The following is a 17678-nucleotide window of genomic DNA, read 5'->3' as shown; positions in this document are numbered from 1 at the left end:
GCATGGGGAAGTGGGATGAGCTCGACTTTTCTCGACAACACCAACAGTCTGAGTGTTTGCTAGTTCGGCCAAGTCCATCACAAATTTGTCGATCTGCTCCAAACAGCAGAAATCCTGTTATCATGAATAAATCCAGGGTGAATCCTGCCGGGTGTGTCCCTGCAGGACAAGAGGGCTCTGCTGTGCTCAGTCTTCTCATTGAGAAAATTTGATCAATTGCATTGAGAGACCGGTTGACCAGATCCATAATTTGTAGATTTGGAGGATGTGTAATGAAAGGCTTCAAAAATATAGAAAAAGACAGGACAAAAACAGAGCAAGCAGGGCAGGCAAGAGCAGGGAGGGAGCAAAGGAAAAAAAGCGTCCGCCTTCATCAACAGCAAGAGAGAAAAGACTCCAACTTTCCCTCCAGAGGCTCCATTCCTCCAATTAGACTGTGTGCAGTAACAGCATTGTAACAATGGGTAAGTAGTTAGATTCCTGAAAAAAAAAAAATCGACTTTACTAACACCTTTGCTTTGAATGCAGTTATTCCCATCACTGATGATGAGTCTGAGATTGAAAGTTCTCCTTGCCATCTTCAGATCCCTACACATATTCTACATACATTTGTGGACTCTAGTTGGAATATCACTTCCAGTCAAATAAACATGTTCATTTTAAACCTAAATTTATAAAAAGTCTGAAGAGGGGTATATATATTTTTTCCCTCTACCATCAGTAATAGTTATTTTCATAACTATTTAGCGTTTCTTCAGCATTTAATATTTTTACTGTATTATAAAGACAATCCAACAAAAATACTGTAGGCTGTTTGGGTTTTATAAATGTAAGTAAAATATTGTCGCCATGTTGTTTATGCTGCAATGCATTCTGGGTAAATGATGTATGCTTGGTCAGATTGCACCAGCCAAAACAAGAACGAGTAACATCGCTAAACCTGTTCAATTTGAACTGGAGCGCGTTGAAATTGATGGGAATGTAGAAATCACAAATTATTTTTCCCACATGAAGTGATGCAAACTCACCTCACTATTTTTTGTATTTATTTATTGTTTAATTACAGCCTACAGCGACGTTAAATTTACAATGGTCAAATGCAATATGATAATCAACAACTCAGGTAACGTTAACCTTTCTATGTTTACTCTGTAGATTCCAGTACAGAATGAACCGAACAGTGTTATTAACCCAGCATGGGTTGCACAGATAAAAAAAATGGCATCTTCCAAGGGTGAAAAATATAATGAAAGCAACATGTGCAACTAAACAAAAACATTCCCAATGGTATTCTTATTTCTTACCTTCCCAGGGAACAAATGTTTGTAATTCACCATTTTAAATCATTTGTTTGTCTGTCCTTTGGACTCATTGCCACAGGGTGTAACCAATTTTTGTCAAACACTACAGTTCAAGAGATGTTAATAGCTTGCATGTTCCACTATTTTTGCAAACAATTTGACATCGGCCTCATAAGGTGTTTTCTTCACAGTCGTAAAAGTCCAAAGTGCCCTTGATGTCCTTCAGATTTTGATAAGTTCAAAGGCTGAAACAAACAGGTGTATGCTGTATCCTGTCTGTGGGATTTATTACCCTGAGAGGTTCCACTGGCTCTCTCAAAGTGACAAAATAGACCAATCCGAGTGGGCGTTGTCAAAACCTGCTGATCCTTTCAGGGTCAAGTGTTGCTGGTTATCTCCAGCGATCTCCAAACATGACACACAACTATAAATGCATACACTCATGCCTAAGGACAATTTAAAGTAACCAATTTACTTCACTGGTATGATTTTTGACTTTGGGAAAGAAAGAGAAAACCCATGTATGTAATGGGAGAAGATGTAAACTCCATGTAGAAAGACTCCAGGCTGGAATTCAAACCCAGGACCTTCTTGTTACAAGGGAACAACAGTAACAACTGTGCCATCATGCAGCCAGAGAGTGGATGTTTCACAAAAAGATTTCCCCCCAAAAGTGATACTCATGGAGGAAGTAAAAGAAGGACGCAAATTCTCAAACATCTCTAACTTTATCTATTTACTTCCACAATAGTGCCGGCATTATGGCTTCACCCTGCAGTGCAGAGATGCAGAGCTGCCAACCTGCAACTTTTAGATAAATTCCTGCTCCAATAAGCCTGAGTCAAAAAGCTGACCTACCTCACGAACAGTAACTCAGCTCTGCATTATTTTTAAAATCGATAGTCATTAACCTGGGTGCTTTTTTTGATTTCATCTTTTAACACAGAGCCAGATCGAGTCATCACTCCTACTGGGAGGCCAGGCTTTAAGAAAACGTTTTTCTCTGAAGTACGGATGGATCTTCCTGTTGTTGGCTTTCTGTGTCTTATGGGTCATGTTTAGCAATCCCAACATTGCTGATCACATAGTGGCTAAATTAGCAGAGGTGAGTACACAAAAAAAATACAAAGTCATAAGACACCACTCATTAAACCAGAAAACATTAAATTTTCAGAAATCAAAATAAGGGACGCCCACCACGGTGCGTGTTGCCCAACTCTCATGGGGTGGGATGTTCACTACAGTGATAGACAATATTTTATGGCAGTGTTTTTTTGTCCTTAAAAAGTGATCCATAGAGCAACCATTCATACATAGAGGATGGTTAGAGGACCCCAAAACTGTACTCCAATCAAAGTAGTATACTTCAAATACAAGTGTAAAAAGTATTTGGTAAACTACTGAGTAACTGATCATAACACCTGATTTAATATTCAAAGTGTGTCCTCAGACAACTAAAAGTATAAAAGCTATGTGAACATTCTGATATTTTACAGAGTATTACCAAAATATTTATATAAATAAGGAGTTGGATTTGGAGGCTGATTCTAGACCAGATTTACCACAGGGGCCAGGATAGTCAGTGTTTTTCCATGGCAACACTTGAAAAAGAATTAAAAAATAAAAACCAGAGCAATATTTCATCATTTGATGTAAAAAGTGAGTCAAAGACCCACTTGTGTCTCCACAGATCCAGGTTGCAGATCCCTGGCAGATGGAAAGTGTGATCCTATCTCCATACAGCAGCTAAAAATGCAGCTCTATAATTTTTAATTCATTGTTAAAGTAAAATTGTGAAGGTTAAAAAAAATCCACCACTCAGTATCAACATGAGACATTTATTTAGTATAACTTCTTTGGTACCCTGCCGCCCATGGCTGCAGGTCTGGGTCTGGTGTATTAATAATGATTTGTTCTTTAAATGATCATCTATATTATTTTGGGTGATATTATTATACATTAAATAAGCAAATAATCAAACCAATAGTCTATTAAAATCACAATAAGAAACTTAATCTTAGCAAAATGTTACCATATCAGGGTCTGCTGTGTTCCTCTCCTCACCACAGTGGACACATTTTTTTTAATTTCCCTGTATTCATCCTCACTAACATTATTCAGCCTGCAATTTGCGTCTTCCTTCTCACGTCTGTATCTTTACGAGAGGTTTTGCTTCTAAGGACAGAGAATCGGGTTAAGGAGGCGGGATAACAGCAGCTCACTGCAGCTGTGTAGTGTCTGTCTCTAGGCAACCGTGATAACAGCGTCGGTCCGTAGAGTTCAGGGGTCCTTTAGCTCCCGCAATGAGAATTTAGCTGACCTTAATATTTCCTATTTCATTTTGGTCATTATTGTTACACTTGGTAACAACGTGTGTGATGATAGGCGTGTCTGTCGGGCGTTTGCAGAAAATCGGTTCAATACGGGACGCAACATTTAACAGCCAAATACGGGACAATTCCGCATTTTAAGGGACGGGTGGCAACCCTACCAGTACCATGATAATCCTTCGAAGGTAGCTAACCAATGGACTTTACATATAAACATCATCACCCCATAAATATAGCAGTTATTGCAATCATCTTAATGAATAACATATGACAAGAAAGACAATATTTCATTTCAGGGCTGAAGCAATAAATTGGATTAACCGTGATGGATTGATTACTGAAGAATTCAGTAATCAATCCATTGATTACTGAATGGATTATTTAATCCATTGATTATTTAGGCAAAGAATATTTTTGCCAGGAGTATTCAGACTGTAAAGTTACTTGCTAAGAAAGCAACACAGTCAGAGCAGCAACCTGGGTCTACCTGCGTCTGCCTCACCACCACACCCACACTTAATGACACTTCCAAATTAACCCTACACTGTATTATGTTTTATTTTTGTCAGAACTTTAGATAGAAAATTCGATTAATATAATAATCGTAGCTGCAGCCCTAGTTCATTTAGTTATGGGAGCTTTTTAACTGATAACTCACAATTATTGGGAAAGCCTCTGGACCTGTTTTAACTACCTGAGATACATTCATGAAAAGTATCAAAACCCAGATGGGAAAAAGAAGGAATTTTTGTGTTTTCAAACAAAATATTCAGTCTTAGTTTTATGCTAATACAGGGTCACCTCAATATATAAAATCATGGAAATGTTAATATACAGTATTTTAGGAAGTTATTAATTATTCAGTAATTTGTATAGAAACCATGATTTATTCAATCTCTAAACTTTATTCTCTAGCTGAAGAAAGTTCCCACCACTGAGGCTCTGATTCCCACCACCAGAACTCTGAAAGGTCCCACTGAGCCTCCTAAGCCAACCAGTTTCTGCTCCTTCCACTCTGTGTTACCTGAAGACGCTCTTGAGTTAGAATTTTTAAAGAACTACATCACCTGGCCTGAAACACCATCTGTCCCAGATAACTTCTCTCTGACTGACACCAGTCATGCTGCTCACAGCACTTTCACCATCCTTCCACGTGACGGAGGGGGAAGTTGGCACGTTGGTGATCAGCTGGAGGTCTTGATAAAAATTAATGACTTCAATGGACGTCCCAAGAAATCTGGTGGTGACGTCGTATTTGCTCGGCTGCACAACCCAACTGTTCATGCAGGTGTGGTGGGGAAAGTCTTTGATCATCACAATGGTTCCTACACAGCTGTTTTCCCTTTACTCTGGGAAGGAAGCGCACAGGTTGAGGTAAGACTAAAGCTTTTCTTGATTCCTGGAGAGTACACTCCTTAGGTATCTGAGGTACATTAGGAAATTATAAAGCAGCTGGAAAGAGCAGAGAGTTATGGATAATTCAGGAAGGTCAATGATTCATAAACAATGCAAAACAAGATACAGGAAAACATTTACTAAGGTTGAGCTAAAACAGAAAACCTAATAAAACACATAAAACAAACTCAACAGGAATGACTCAGAAACACCAGGAAGCGAAGACTACGTGGCACACTAGAGTAACCAGACGACTAAAGTAAAACAGAGCTCCAATTAATACATAGCCAAATAACCTACAAAGTCCCAAGATGAACACAAAGTTTTTCAACTCATTTTTTTTCTCCACAACACAAGTGGAGAACAATACACAATATTGCTCTCCACTTGTTTTGTAACAAATCATTGAATTCTATGTCCAAATGATTTTTTTTTTGGAGTCAAAAGTGTAAAGTATATATTCCATCACCTCTGCAAAGACTGCTTCTACAAACATTTGAGCTTCTCAGGAACTCAGTGATTTCCGCCATGATGGAATATGACCTGTGCAGTAAGTCCTGTCAGGAAATTTCCTTGTTACTAAATATTCAACAGTCAGCTGATATTGCTATTATAACAAAATGGAAGTGATTAGAACAAAAGCAACTCTGCCACAAAGCCTAGTACAATGTACATTTACTGGTATAAGTTGATGCTGAGGCACACTGTGTGAAGAGCAGTGATGGCATAGATACTTTGAAAAAGTAACTTGGATTACTGATTACTCCTCGAAACAGTAACTTAGTTAGATTACTGATTACTTGATTTGGAAAGTAACTAAGTTACATTAAAATTAACTTTTTTAGTTACTTTCAGCAGCTGCTAACAACAATGCTCTGCCACCTGTGAAAATTACATTGGTCTTTGCCAATACTTAATTGCAAGTTATTTTATAATGGTAATATCAATAATGTGTCTCCACTTATACGGTGGAGACACATTGGGGGAGATTGTTTAATAGTTACAACAGTACAAAACAAACTTTAGTCATCTGTGCGTGTTTTGTGTGTTCCAGTATTGTCTGGAAAACCATAAATAGGATTTTAGACCCCCGCCTCCCGCCCCATCGTACAGGTTGTGTGTTACGGCCCTGCGTTTGGTGTTAGAGCCCGGCGCACAGAGCTCCTCTGCTTCACAACTCGGACGTCCCGCTCCACAGATTTGAATTCACACATCTATCTTTCTTACACAAATAAAAATGTGGACTTTTGGGGTTTTGCAAATGCTCAAATCTTACTTCACAAGACTTTTTTGTGAGAACTCTTGTTGTTTTCCCAAAGGTGACCCTGGTCCACTCCAGTGAGGCAGTCACAGTCCTGGACAGAGTCAACCAGGAAGAGCCTGGCAGAATTTTCTTTCAAAGCCTCTTCCATTCAGGCTCAGTTACTGAAGCTACCAATTGTAACGTGTGCCTTAAGGCACCTCCAGAGCAGCTGTGCAACTTCACTGACACCCGAACCCGGGAGCCCTGGTTCTGCTACAAGCCAAAGACCCTCAAATGTGAACACAGGATCACCCACGCTTTCAAAGGTTATGTGCCACAACCAACAGCCAAGGAGGCCAAGCTCTTTCAAAGGTAATTTTAATGCTTATCTCATATTCAACTGTTTTATGGTTGCTCGAAATCATGTTCAAACTCTTGTGTTAAGATATCTTAGGGCAGTGTGTGAATAAGTCCATCATGAGACTTTGGGGAAGTTGACTTTTTCAGTCTAAAAGCAATACATATCAACTTCAATAAACTGACATCTTTTAAACTTCCAGGTGTTTTTGTTTGTTTAAAACTACATTAATACAACAATATATCTTGATGACATTGAGTCATATCTAGTTCAGGTTTTCATAGCTAAGATGTGACCTACAAACTATTATTTTGCCAACCCAGAGAACCGGATCTGAAATAAACATTCATAGACAGTGTGAGAATATATACTCATCTGTTTTCAAAATGTCGGGTGTTTATCTTGGATTTGTGATCAAGAGACTACTGTTTGTCTAGTGTCTAGATCAAGGGTTTACGGCCACAGGTGGGAGAACAAGCCTTCCCCCAGAGAGCAAAATAGACAACTGGCACCCCACTGGCAATGGAATCAGTTATGTCTGAAATTGTAGAATAGATGTTATCTACCAGCTCATCTACTGAATTACAGCAGGGAAGTGAGATGGAAGCATAAATTTGATAAAAAGTTGCTACTGCGTTGTTTTTCTAAGTGAGTCAGTGGAGATTGTACTTTTAAAGATAAAAGAGAAATGATCAGTCAGGGCGACATCGATTACAGAGACCTTGGAAATATTCCCACCCTTATTGATAATGAAATCCAGATTGTGTCGTTGTGTGTTGGTTATTTAAAATGTAGGATCTGACGAAAGTTTTCAAGTACATCATACAGTTTTTTAGCACCTCTTTCTTCAGGTTTTTCATGAATGTTGAAGTCTCCCACAAATATTAAGCAGTCATAATCAATGCATATAACTGACACAACTTCACTGAACTCATTAAAAAAAATGTCCACATATTTTGGGGTTTTGTATAAAGTTAGTGTCAGAGCTCGTTTACGGCCTTTTATCTCAAATTCCAAATACTCAAGAGTCAAAACCTTTTTACCATCCAGTGAATCATATTGTAACAAGCTCTCCCCTTCCTATGTTTTCTATTTTTACTTTAGAAATTGTAATTAGGAAGCACTGTTTCAATTACTACATGTGCTTCATTTCCATCATACAACCATGTTTCTGTCAGAAACATAACATCAACATTATGCTCAGTGATGAAGTCATGAACTGAAACTCCTTTTGCTGATATTCAGCAGAGCCAGATCAAGTGACTCGTAGTAGATAACAATTCAGTTTGAGGTTGCGTTAGACAGGTTTGAATTTAGACCACTGCATTTCAATTTTCTGTTAGTAATCTGGACAGAGACACTCTAGTATCTTACTGCCAGGGGGCTATAAGCACTCTGAAAGAAGACATGTAAAACTAAATTCTGGACCTCGTCTCAAACTTAATATGGCTTAGGTAGTTCTGATGAAGTATTTGATGCTCTTTGGTAACTCAATAGAGCAGTGCCTAGCAATACATGTCGAAGTTTGGAGGTGACATTTCTGTCGTAGACTCCTGTCGAAGTAGGGTTGGTCGATATATCAAGTATTCCATTATCACAAGTTTTTCGATTCACCATGGTTAAAATGGCTCTATTGCAACCATCGAGTATAAATAGTCATTCAGATAATAAACTTTTGGCATCTAACTCACTAAGAGTTGTTTATCCAACACGTTACGAATGCGTCACTAGTCCATCCTCTCTCCCAACCTGAAAATGTTCTGCCCCACAGGCTGCACGGAGAAAAAACTTGATGACAGCGAGAGTTTCAGGTGCAAGGATGAGTTAATAGCGTTTTTGAAAGTTCGCATTGAGCACGCCTGAGCGAAGACAGCGTTGAGGCGTTCATAGTTAAAGTGAATGTTGGAGCCGTATTCTCATAAATGCCAGTGCAAAGGTTCTCTGCTCTGCTAGCGCACCTTCCAAATCACCCAGTTCGTGTTAACAGTGTCCCACATGATCTATGGTGGCGTGTGCGATCCGCCCCGAGTTACAAAAATTCAGAGGTGCCCAACACGTTAGCTATAAATCTAGCTTAGTTGTTGCGCAACACCCCCCCCCTTCTCTCTCTCTCTCTCTACTTCCCCTTCTGAGAGGAGGGAGATGTTGCTCCCAGCTCTCCGTCTAACGGGTCCGAGAAGCCTCTAACTCCGGAGTATTACTACAGATGAGAATATAGAGGACATTCTGTTTAAGCTGGGCGCGAGAAAGACTAGCCTGGTTTCTGACGACCTTTGCCTCCAGATGTCCCACCCTTTTTCACCCTGTGAACTAGCCAGATTGAGCAGCCCGCAATCAGCTAGTTCCACAGAGCACACCTGTTACCGGTCGCTCTTTCTTTTTATTACAACTTGCACTTGTTACTGAACCAGGTAGGTTTTAGTGATTCGGGCGAGTCCCAAGGGTGTTGTTTTAGTTTTGGCTAAAAGCAACCTATAAAACATTTTCCACTTTCTCCTCCCTGAATCAAACTTCATAGCTATTTTACAACCATCAAAGAACTTTAAGGTGACTCATTAACTGAATGTCCCCAACATCTTTTAGATTTTCTTGATGCTAATTATTTTATTAGTAAGGCAGTTTTGCAAGGGTCAGTACAGCTTAAATCAGTAACAGAAATAATCAAACAAGTAAAATCAATAATCTGGTCTATCTAATATTCTTATAATCAAACCAACATCAACCACTGGTTAAACCAATATTAATTATTGGCTTAATTATAAGTTATCATTATTAATTTAAGTATTTTACTCTGGGTTTTATCCAATTCCTCAAAATGTTTAGATTTTATTCTTTAAACCTTTAATGCTCCGAAATGAGCAACCTGAACTATTTCTATTCACTGCAGGCTGGAAACTTCCTCTTTCTTCAGGAAACCTGCTCTTCCTGTTTCATGACTCTCTTTCTGCCTGACTGATTTTTTATGATTAAATAGAAAAAAGTAGAATTAAAGCAAAGTTTGCAGGACACAATAACAACACACATAACCAGATTGATTTTATTACCATCTGACTCTACTGTTGGGTCTTGATGTCACCTGTATAATCAGTTTTAAAGATAACTTTATTCATTGTTATTATTAAACTAAAATCTCCAGCATGGGGAAGTGGGCTGAGCTCGACTTTTCTCAACAGTAGCTTAAGAGGATGACCGAAAATCTTGAATAGTTGATCTGATCAACTATTCAAGATCAACTATTCAAGTACCTATAGAAACAACGCTGGATCAATAATCCGACAGTGGCTTGGATTTTACATGGAGGACGTCTAACAAAAAAGGCAATTTGAAAACATGAAGTAAAACCATACGAAAGGTTGTGCCACAAATTTATTGCACCACCTCATAAGTCATCCATAGGCTTGTGTTTTTAGCACACAATCTCCAGAAACCTCTCAACCTTTTGCACTGATGATATTCACGAGTATTAACGTCACCATTTGGACTTCAGCTTCTTTGATTTTGGTTTCGGATTATTTCCTTTTTTGTCTTTTACCACTTTGTGTGGCATGTGCTTCATATCTAGCATAATAAAAGCAATGTCTATTTAAATGGGTTTGAGATCCTCTAGTACCTGTTTACTATGTTTCCTTGTGGAATTTTGGATTTTGCCGAAATCCGTTATGACTGACCTGAATCACACTGAATGAAAGTAAAGGAAACGTTACATTGCTTAAGACTGCATTTCAGAAGTAAAAACAAAAAATGCTTTTCACTTTCAATTGACAGTGTTTATCTCATTTTCTTTGCTCTTATTATAGTGGTGTCAACCTGAAAACTTCCATTCAGTCTTCAGAACCTTCCAGAATCAGCATTTTACCAAAACTAAAAGGTAAAAGTTGCTATATTGTCATAAATGTGTTACAATGAATTATTGATTGCCTGAAAGAGATGAAAACATGTAAGCAGTTATTCTGTGTGGCTTTCTCAGACAACTTTGTCCACTGGCATTTTATAATTTACCTGATCAGTTTGGACTTTATTTCAGGTATATAAAAATGAGTCAAATGTAGTTGCATCAAACATAATGCATGTATTTACAAAGACATGCATATTTGTTGAATAACCCGTAAAAGGCTGATTTAGAACAGCTGTTTTTTCTGCTCAAGTTACTGTCAGAATACACAATCACTTTGTTTTTTTCTTCCAGTTCTCAATGAAACAGTCCCTGTTAACATGTCAGGTAAAGTTGCTGCTAGTATAATTGGGTTATAAATGTATTAATATCCACAAAGGTGTTTTTGTAAAGTAATACTGGTATTCACTTTTTTGAGTCTTCAGTGATCGTAACGTCTTTTTGGTTTTCTTTTCTTTTTTGGATCTTCTTCTGAATCTCCCCTCATCTAGGAGAAGCCATGAGAGCTAATCCTGCTGGTTATTACTACCAGGGTGCATGGCGAGCACTAGACGGCACCTCAGTTCATCAGTTTAACAACGCCACAGCAATCAGCCAGTGTCTGAAAGGGAAGGTTCTCCATCTGTATGGAGACTCCACCGTCAGGCAGTGGTTTGAATTCTTAATTGCTAAAGTTCCAGGTAGATACTCAGTAGAAATGTCTGACAATTTGAATTGGTTCTTTCTGATGAGTTCTCTGTTACACTTTCAGATCTCAAGAAGTTTGACCTGAAAACCCCCCCACAAACCGGACCCCTAATGGCCTTGGATTATAAAAACAACATTTTATTGACGTTCCGCTGCCATGGCCCTCCGCTCCGTGCTTATACGTTGCCGGTCAGTCAGTTCCACTTTGTTGCCAACGAACTGGACAGTGTGGTTGGAGGCGCAAACACTGTAGTCATTTTTGGCGTCTGGGCACACTTTGGCGTTTACCCTGTGGAGGTCTACATCCGACGTCTGCTGAGCATAAGGAGGGCAGTAGTGCGGTTGTTGACCAGAGCTCCAGATACTCTGGTTGTCATCAGGACTGGTAATCCCAAAAGGTTGACGCTACGTGAGTCGCTGACCACTGACGATTACTACGCATTGCAGCGAGACAAGATACTCAGAGCAATATTCAAAGAAGTGAATGTCAAACTGCTGGATGCCTGGGAGATGACCCAGGCCCACTACCTTCCACATGACCTCCACCCACCACAACCCATAATTAAGAATATGATAGATGTTATTTTGTCCCACATATGTCCCCAGAGGTGAATTTTAAAGAAACATGGAAGAAGCAGAAGGCTGTAGATCTGGGTGGTCTGGTAACTATTGGTGATTGGTAGCACATTCTCACAGTTTGATTTTTGACACAAACTAATCCAGCTGTACGGAAGAGGGGAAAAAATATTAACAAATAGAAAAAGAAGCAGATGCAGGGTTGGTGTTTTATGGGAAAATGTAAGGACATTTCGTGATGTATTAAAGCTTTCATTCCATTAAATATTCAATAAAAAAACAGAACCCTATCTAATCTCCTAACAGTAAACATCCAATTTTGCCTCAAATGTCTTTTCTCAGGCCTGTTGTCTCTAAGACTTTTTCATAACTTAATGCATTCTGATGTAAATCAATGTAGAGCTCTGCATTAATATGCTCAGGTATGCTCGCTATGCTAGCTTAGATCTTATCAGTTATGTTCTGTGTGTGGTGTTTTTCAAGAAATTACTCAAATTACATGGTGATCAACAGCAACACAGTTCTGAAAGTCAATCATGTGAAAACTGAAGACATGGAGGTAACATGGAGATAAACATTTGATATTTAAATTACTCAAAAAAATTGAGTCAAAGTTAATATAGTGAGTTGTGTAGCTAATGTTACCTTAACAATAAAGACATTTTTATCTGTTTATTTTTTGCATGCTGAATTAAAAAAAACATTGAATTGCATAGTTATTAGTGTAATCTGCACACTTAGCACTAGTGACATTATTTCCATTACTACAATAGAATGATTCTCTCTGAGTATTATGTGTATAGGTCCAGTACCATGTTTTAGCCTGCATTGCAAAGTCAGTGCATTCAAACTGCTATAATCAAATTTCTATATTAATACAGTTGTATCAATGATTTGTTCTTTATTGATATGACATTTCTCTCGAAAGATTGTAAAAACAAGTATTCCAGTTATTTAACAGATAACTAAATTAGCAAAATAGACCAGTTACTTTTTCTTATTGATATTGTGTTTATTATATTCTCATTTTACAGGCTTTCATTAGTTTTGGTACATTTTTACTGGAAAACATCAGCACAAATTTTGTTAATGACTTAGAATTTTAGCCCCACCTTTCAACAAAACTATATAAATTCTATGAATCAATTATGATTATGTGATTAACTTACATATTTGGTCAGAGGACTTGATTAAGACACAAGACTTAAAGTGCAGGACTTTTACTGGTCATGTTGTGTCTGCAGGCTTGTGTGTAGGACAGTGGGTGTGTTTGTGTGTAACTTCCAATTAGACGCAGCTTAACAGAGAAGCAGTTCAAGGAGGAAGATATCAGTTGGCTTTCTCACCTAGTGAGGTAAACATGCGCTCCTGACCTCTCCGTTAACTATTCCTGAGTGTTTTTGCTTGCTGGACTGGTCTTGTACCCTCACCTTTATCAGCTCTTGCCTATAGTTAAGCAGCAATTGCCAAATGAAGCCCCATGAAGTAATGAGGCTTTCCAGCCCATTGATTTGCCCAAAGGTTGTGGCCCTTCTCCACAATCTTCCTCAGGGTCCGGTCACCTCTTCTCGTTGTGTAGCGTTTTCTGCCACACTTTTTCCTTCCTACTGACTTCCCACTGAGGTGCCTTGATATAACACTCTGCAAACAGCCGATTCGTTCAGAAATTTCTTTCTGTTTCTCACCCTCTTGCTTGAGGATGTCAGTGATGGCCTTCTGGACAGCAGTCAGGTCAGCAATCTGACCCATGATTGCGGTTTTGAGTAATGAACCAGGCTGGGAGTTTTTAAAGGCCTCAGGAATCTTTTTCAGGTGTTTAGAGTTACTTTGTTGATTCAGATGATTATTTTTATTGCTCGTTCAGAGAACCTTTTCATAATATTCTAATTTTTTGAGACAGGGATTTTGGGTTTTCATGAGCTGTTTGCCAAAATCATCAAAATTAAAACAATAAAAGACCTGAAATATTTCAGTTGGTGTGCAATGAATCTAAAATATATGACAATTTAATTTTTATCATGACATTATGGAAAATAATGAACTTTATCACAATATTCTAATTTTATGACCAGCACCTGTACTGTACTTGCTTCCATCTGCGCCTGAGGTACAGCTCTCTTTTCTGAAATGGTCCAGGTGGCAGAACAGGTTTACTTTTTAACATCAGGATGTGATTTGATGTGAGGTTGGATATTTTTCGTTCCACAGGCTTCCCTTTGTTTCTTCTCCAGGTCAAACAGACAGACAGGATCTTTGTGGTAGCAGAGATTGCACTGATTATCCAGCATCTTTGACGTAGTCTGGATAACATTTGGTTTCTTCCTGCTGGACCAAGCAAATGGTGAATGTAACACAGAATTCATGTCACATGCATGGCTTTACACAGAGCAACTGGATGTCCAGCCCCAGATGGCACAGCAGCTCCTCTGAGACGTCCACCCTCTCTGAGGATTCCATTATCAACCACTGGACCAAGTCCGTACAGCTGGCCGTCTTCAGAGACGGCCCCTGTCAGCTCTAAGTGAGCTGTTCTATGGCTCATACCTGTCATGTTGTAATGAAATGCGCTGCTTTAGTCATATCTGCAGATGTCAAACACTGGGTTTTCAGCATAGTTTTAAACTGCTGCATTTTTTGCGACACCCTTTGCTTTTTGGTGTTTGTATCTTTTGCAGACTGATGTATTATGGTAGAAAACTCTTCTTTTCTGAGACAGCTGCATATGAAGTTCTTTGAGCTTTAAAACCCAAGCTACAGATGTTTTCAGCTTCATCAGCTTGCATTAAAACAAACTTTTATCTTGGCTTTTTCTATTCTTCCTCTTTTCTCCGTCCCTGAAGGATAAGTATTTTTTGAGACATTGTTTTGCTAACTTATCTTCTACCGGAGCTTTGGACGTTTGGATGCTCTCTGCACATTGCACAGTAGCTCAAATTACCGGCAAAGCGTTCATGACCGACAGCGGCCACCAGGGACCCCAAAAAGCATTTTTTTTTCTTTTTGTCCATAAAATAATGATTTCTACATACATCATCAAATATATATTATTGTAAAAACAAAACACTTCATAGTGAAATTATGTGTTTTTGTTATCATAATGACATAGAAATTATTACAACAAAAAAAATATCAGCTCCACTGAGGGGGCCCCAAGCGGCAGCTTAGTTTGCTTATACATTGGGCTGGCCCTGATGGCTTTGCTATTGTTGATTTTAGGGCTAAAAATGTTTTAAAATTAACATGAAAACAACTTATATAAAATGAATGTACAAACATAAAACAAACAAATGATTGTTTTCACTGATTTAATTTCTTCACGGTAACTTCAACAGTTTTTTATTGCTTTACATTTAGCTAATATTTCCTGTCACAATTTGACTGCTTATTGCTGTTAAACATACAGATATTTTTCAGTGTTGTAATCGTGATGAAAATATCTAAACCACTGTAAACGTTTTATTAATTTTTCTCCGAACAATGTTCCAAATGCCAAACAACAGAATCATCATCCTTGTCATTTGTTGATCTTTTTCAACAACCATAAACTCCTCAAAAGTTTTTTGTTAAAGGACTTCTGTACAGGAAGTACCACCATGTTGTCCTCGGCTCATTCAGAGAAAGAGTGCAAGCGTATAAAGGGGAGGAGTGTATAAAAGTTTGTTGGGTTCAACAAGTTTCCACGGGTTCAGGAAGAGAATGGTCACTTGTTTCCTGAGCCATCCTTAAGTGTCAAAGCTCATAACACCATCCCTGGTTTTACAACCTTATCTTGTCCTCCTACCATATTGGGCTGTAGCTACAGGTTTAATTATTATTCACACTTCCTTTATTATCCCTTGTTAAAACATGAAGCGGTGGAGCTAAACCAGTCCACTGTAACAAAAATCAATGATGAACCAAAAGTGAAAATTTCAGTAGTTAACATGTTGCTGCATTATCATCAGAATAATTTAGTACAAGATAAAGTCTGAGATCCCATCAACCAGTTTAATCAGCAGATCCAATAAAAAGAACCAGACGTGCCTGGAATTCTTAGCTATAGTGTTAGCAATGGTTTGCCACACTGAAAAAAGAGAACAAGTGATCCAACAACAACAAAAAATAGAGTTAATTGACATAATATATTTATTTCTTAAAATCTGGTTCATTGCTACAGAATTTCTTAAAATGATCTTAAGAAGACAAATCATTCAGTAATGTGTTTTTGTTTTGTTCTTATCAGTTGGAAACAGTAAAAATAGGCAGAGAGACATGTCTGTTGGAGCGTTTGAGTCTTTTACACATTGCCTGCTGTGTAGAAAAACCACCACCAACAAAAATATTAGATAGTCATAGAAAACAGAAACGACTGTAGCAGTTGCCTCTATAGAGGAATGTTGTATTTGACATACAAGTTAATGATGTCAAAGATGGTTCATGGTGATCTACGTTTGGGCAAAGGGAAATAAAGGCAGAAACTAATAATATAACTAATATGAAAGCTAATATAAAAACTAATATGGATCAGTTCCAAGCGCTAATTAGTCCAACCTCTCAGACCAAAACCCGACAGCCTTATAATTTTGCTTACAAAACACACACACACACACGCACACACACACACACACGTTTGCATGGCTATTTTTGTGGGAACGTTCCATTGACTTCCATTCATTTCTACAGCCTAAACCTTACCGCAGGGTCTGGTTCACAGAGTATGCAGTTAAATACAATAAAATTGTAATCAAAACTTTTGGAATTGTAATGATTTGTTTTTTGTTTTTTTTTTTAAAACAAAAAGTTTTGTTTAAAAAACCTTTTTTTAAATTAACTCATTTTTGTCTTGTGAACTTAAAAAGTTATTTGCTAAACATAAACTTTTATTTGCACACATCAGAAATCTTTTGTTGCGATTTTAGGCCCTGCCCACGATGTCTTGTGAGAATCACAAGCAAAACTTTGAGTCACAATCAAATACTTAAAATAACAAGAAAAGATTCATGACAAGCGCAAATAAGTTTGTTTTGCAAATAATTTTTTCACTTCATGAGACAAAAATGTGTGATTTTAATTTTAAAAAAAGTTTTTTTTAAGCAAAACTCAGTAGGCTTTTCTCAAGGTGACATACATTAACAATTAAATGTTTGCTTTTGTTTTGTTTTTTTTTCCCCTTTTTTCTGCAGTTCCACATTAAAGTTTGATGCAGCTCTGCTTTCCTGAATGAACCATCTTCATCTCCACTGGATGTGTAGCAAACAGGCAGCTCTTTTTTTATAGATTACAGCCCACTAAAAGGTAAAAGTTAATATTCTGTCCCAGAATGTGGTAAGATGTGCCTTTTTTTGTTGAGCACCTGCCCCTTTAGTGGTCTCTGCACAGCCCTGCCTTACCCTAGCCCTAAGAACGCCAGAGGAAAGAACCTTTTTGAAAATAGTATACTGGAAGACTGGATGAAAGAAAAATCTTTTTTTTTTTTTATCCAGGATGATTTTACTTCGGAAAGTTATTGAGCAGTGAGTTGTAAAGAAAGAGTTTGGACAGAAAGTTTCAGGAAGGTGAGCAGGATATTGGATAAGGTTCAGAACTCAAGGAATGTAAAGTGATGAGATTCAAAGAGGAAGGTCTCACCAAAACATGGTTGGTAAGACCTTCTTTTGGTGGCCTTACCAACCAGATGAGTTGCTGAGGAATGACACAGATGTAACCTGTCTAATTCCTTGGACAAGTTACCATAGTCCAAGGAATGAGCAGGGGGGATAGGTTTCCCCAAAGGAGAGGGAACATGGATAAGGTTCAGAACTCAAGGAATGTAAATCAGAAGGTAAAACCATTCTGACAGCAGAACTTCTTGTTTTGAGGCTCTGCCTGATACGCTGACAGGCTGTTGCTGAAAGAGCTGGTCACACCCTGTTAGGAC

At 38.2% G+C, this 17678-nt stretch overlaps 1 protein-coding gene across 2 annotated transcripts in view; it reads left to right on the top strand.

The window, feature by feature from the left end:
• Window positions 1–12077, top strand: part of LOC103151302 (NXPE family member 3-like) — a 15750-nt gene extending 3673 nt beyond the window's left edge. The window contains exons 1-8 of one of the 2 annotated variants that reach the window (XM_016681308.1): window positions 1060–1321; window positions 2248–2406; window positions 4547–5005; window positions 6346–6641; window positions 10425–10495; window positions 10814–10846; window positions 11011–11199; window positions 11271–12077. In XM_016681308.1, the coding sequence (XP_016536794.1) occupies window positions 1247–1321; window positions 2248–2406; window positions 4547–5005; window positions 6346–6641; window positions 10425–10495; window positions 10814–10846; window positions 11011–11199; window positions 11271–11818 (1830 nt within the window). In that variant the 5' untranslated portion in view covers window positions 1060–1246 and the 3' untranslated portion in view covers window positions 11819–12077. Of the gene's footprint in view, window positions 1–1059; window positions 1322–2247; window positions 2407–4546; window positions 5006–6345; window positions 6642–10424; window positions 10496–10813; window positions 10847–11010; window positions 11200–11270 lie in introns of those variants that run through there. The other variant, XM_007571285.2, reaches the window with a different exon arrangement.
• Window positions 12078–17678: the final 5601 nt, after the last annotated feature.

This window comes from Poecilia formosa, unplaced genomic scaffold (assembly GCF_000485575.1).
Source record: "Poecilia formosa unplaced genomic scaffold, Poecilia_formosa-5.1.2 Scaffold277, whole genome shotgun sequence".
Classification (NCBI taxonomy): Eukaryota; Metazoa; Chordata; class Actinopteri; order Cyprinodontiformes; family Poeciliidae; genus Poecilia; species Poecilia formosa.
Note: the sequence above shows the minus strand (reverse complement) of the source record. Positions and strands in the feature narration are given on the sequence as shown.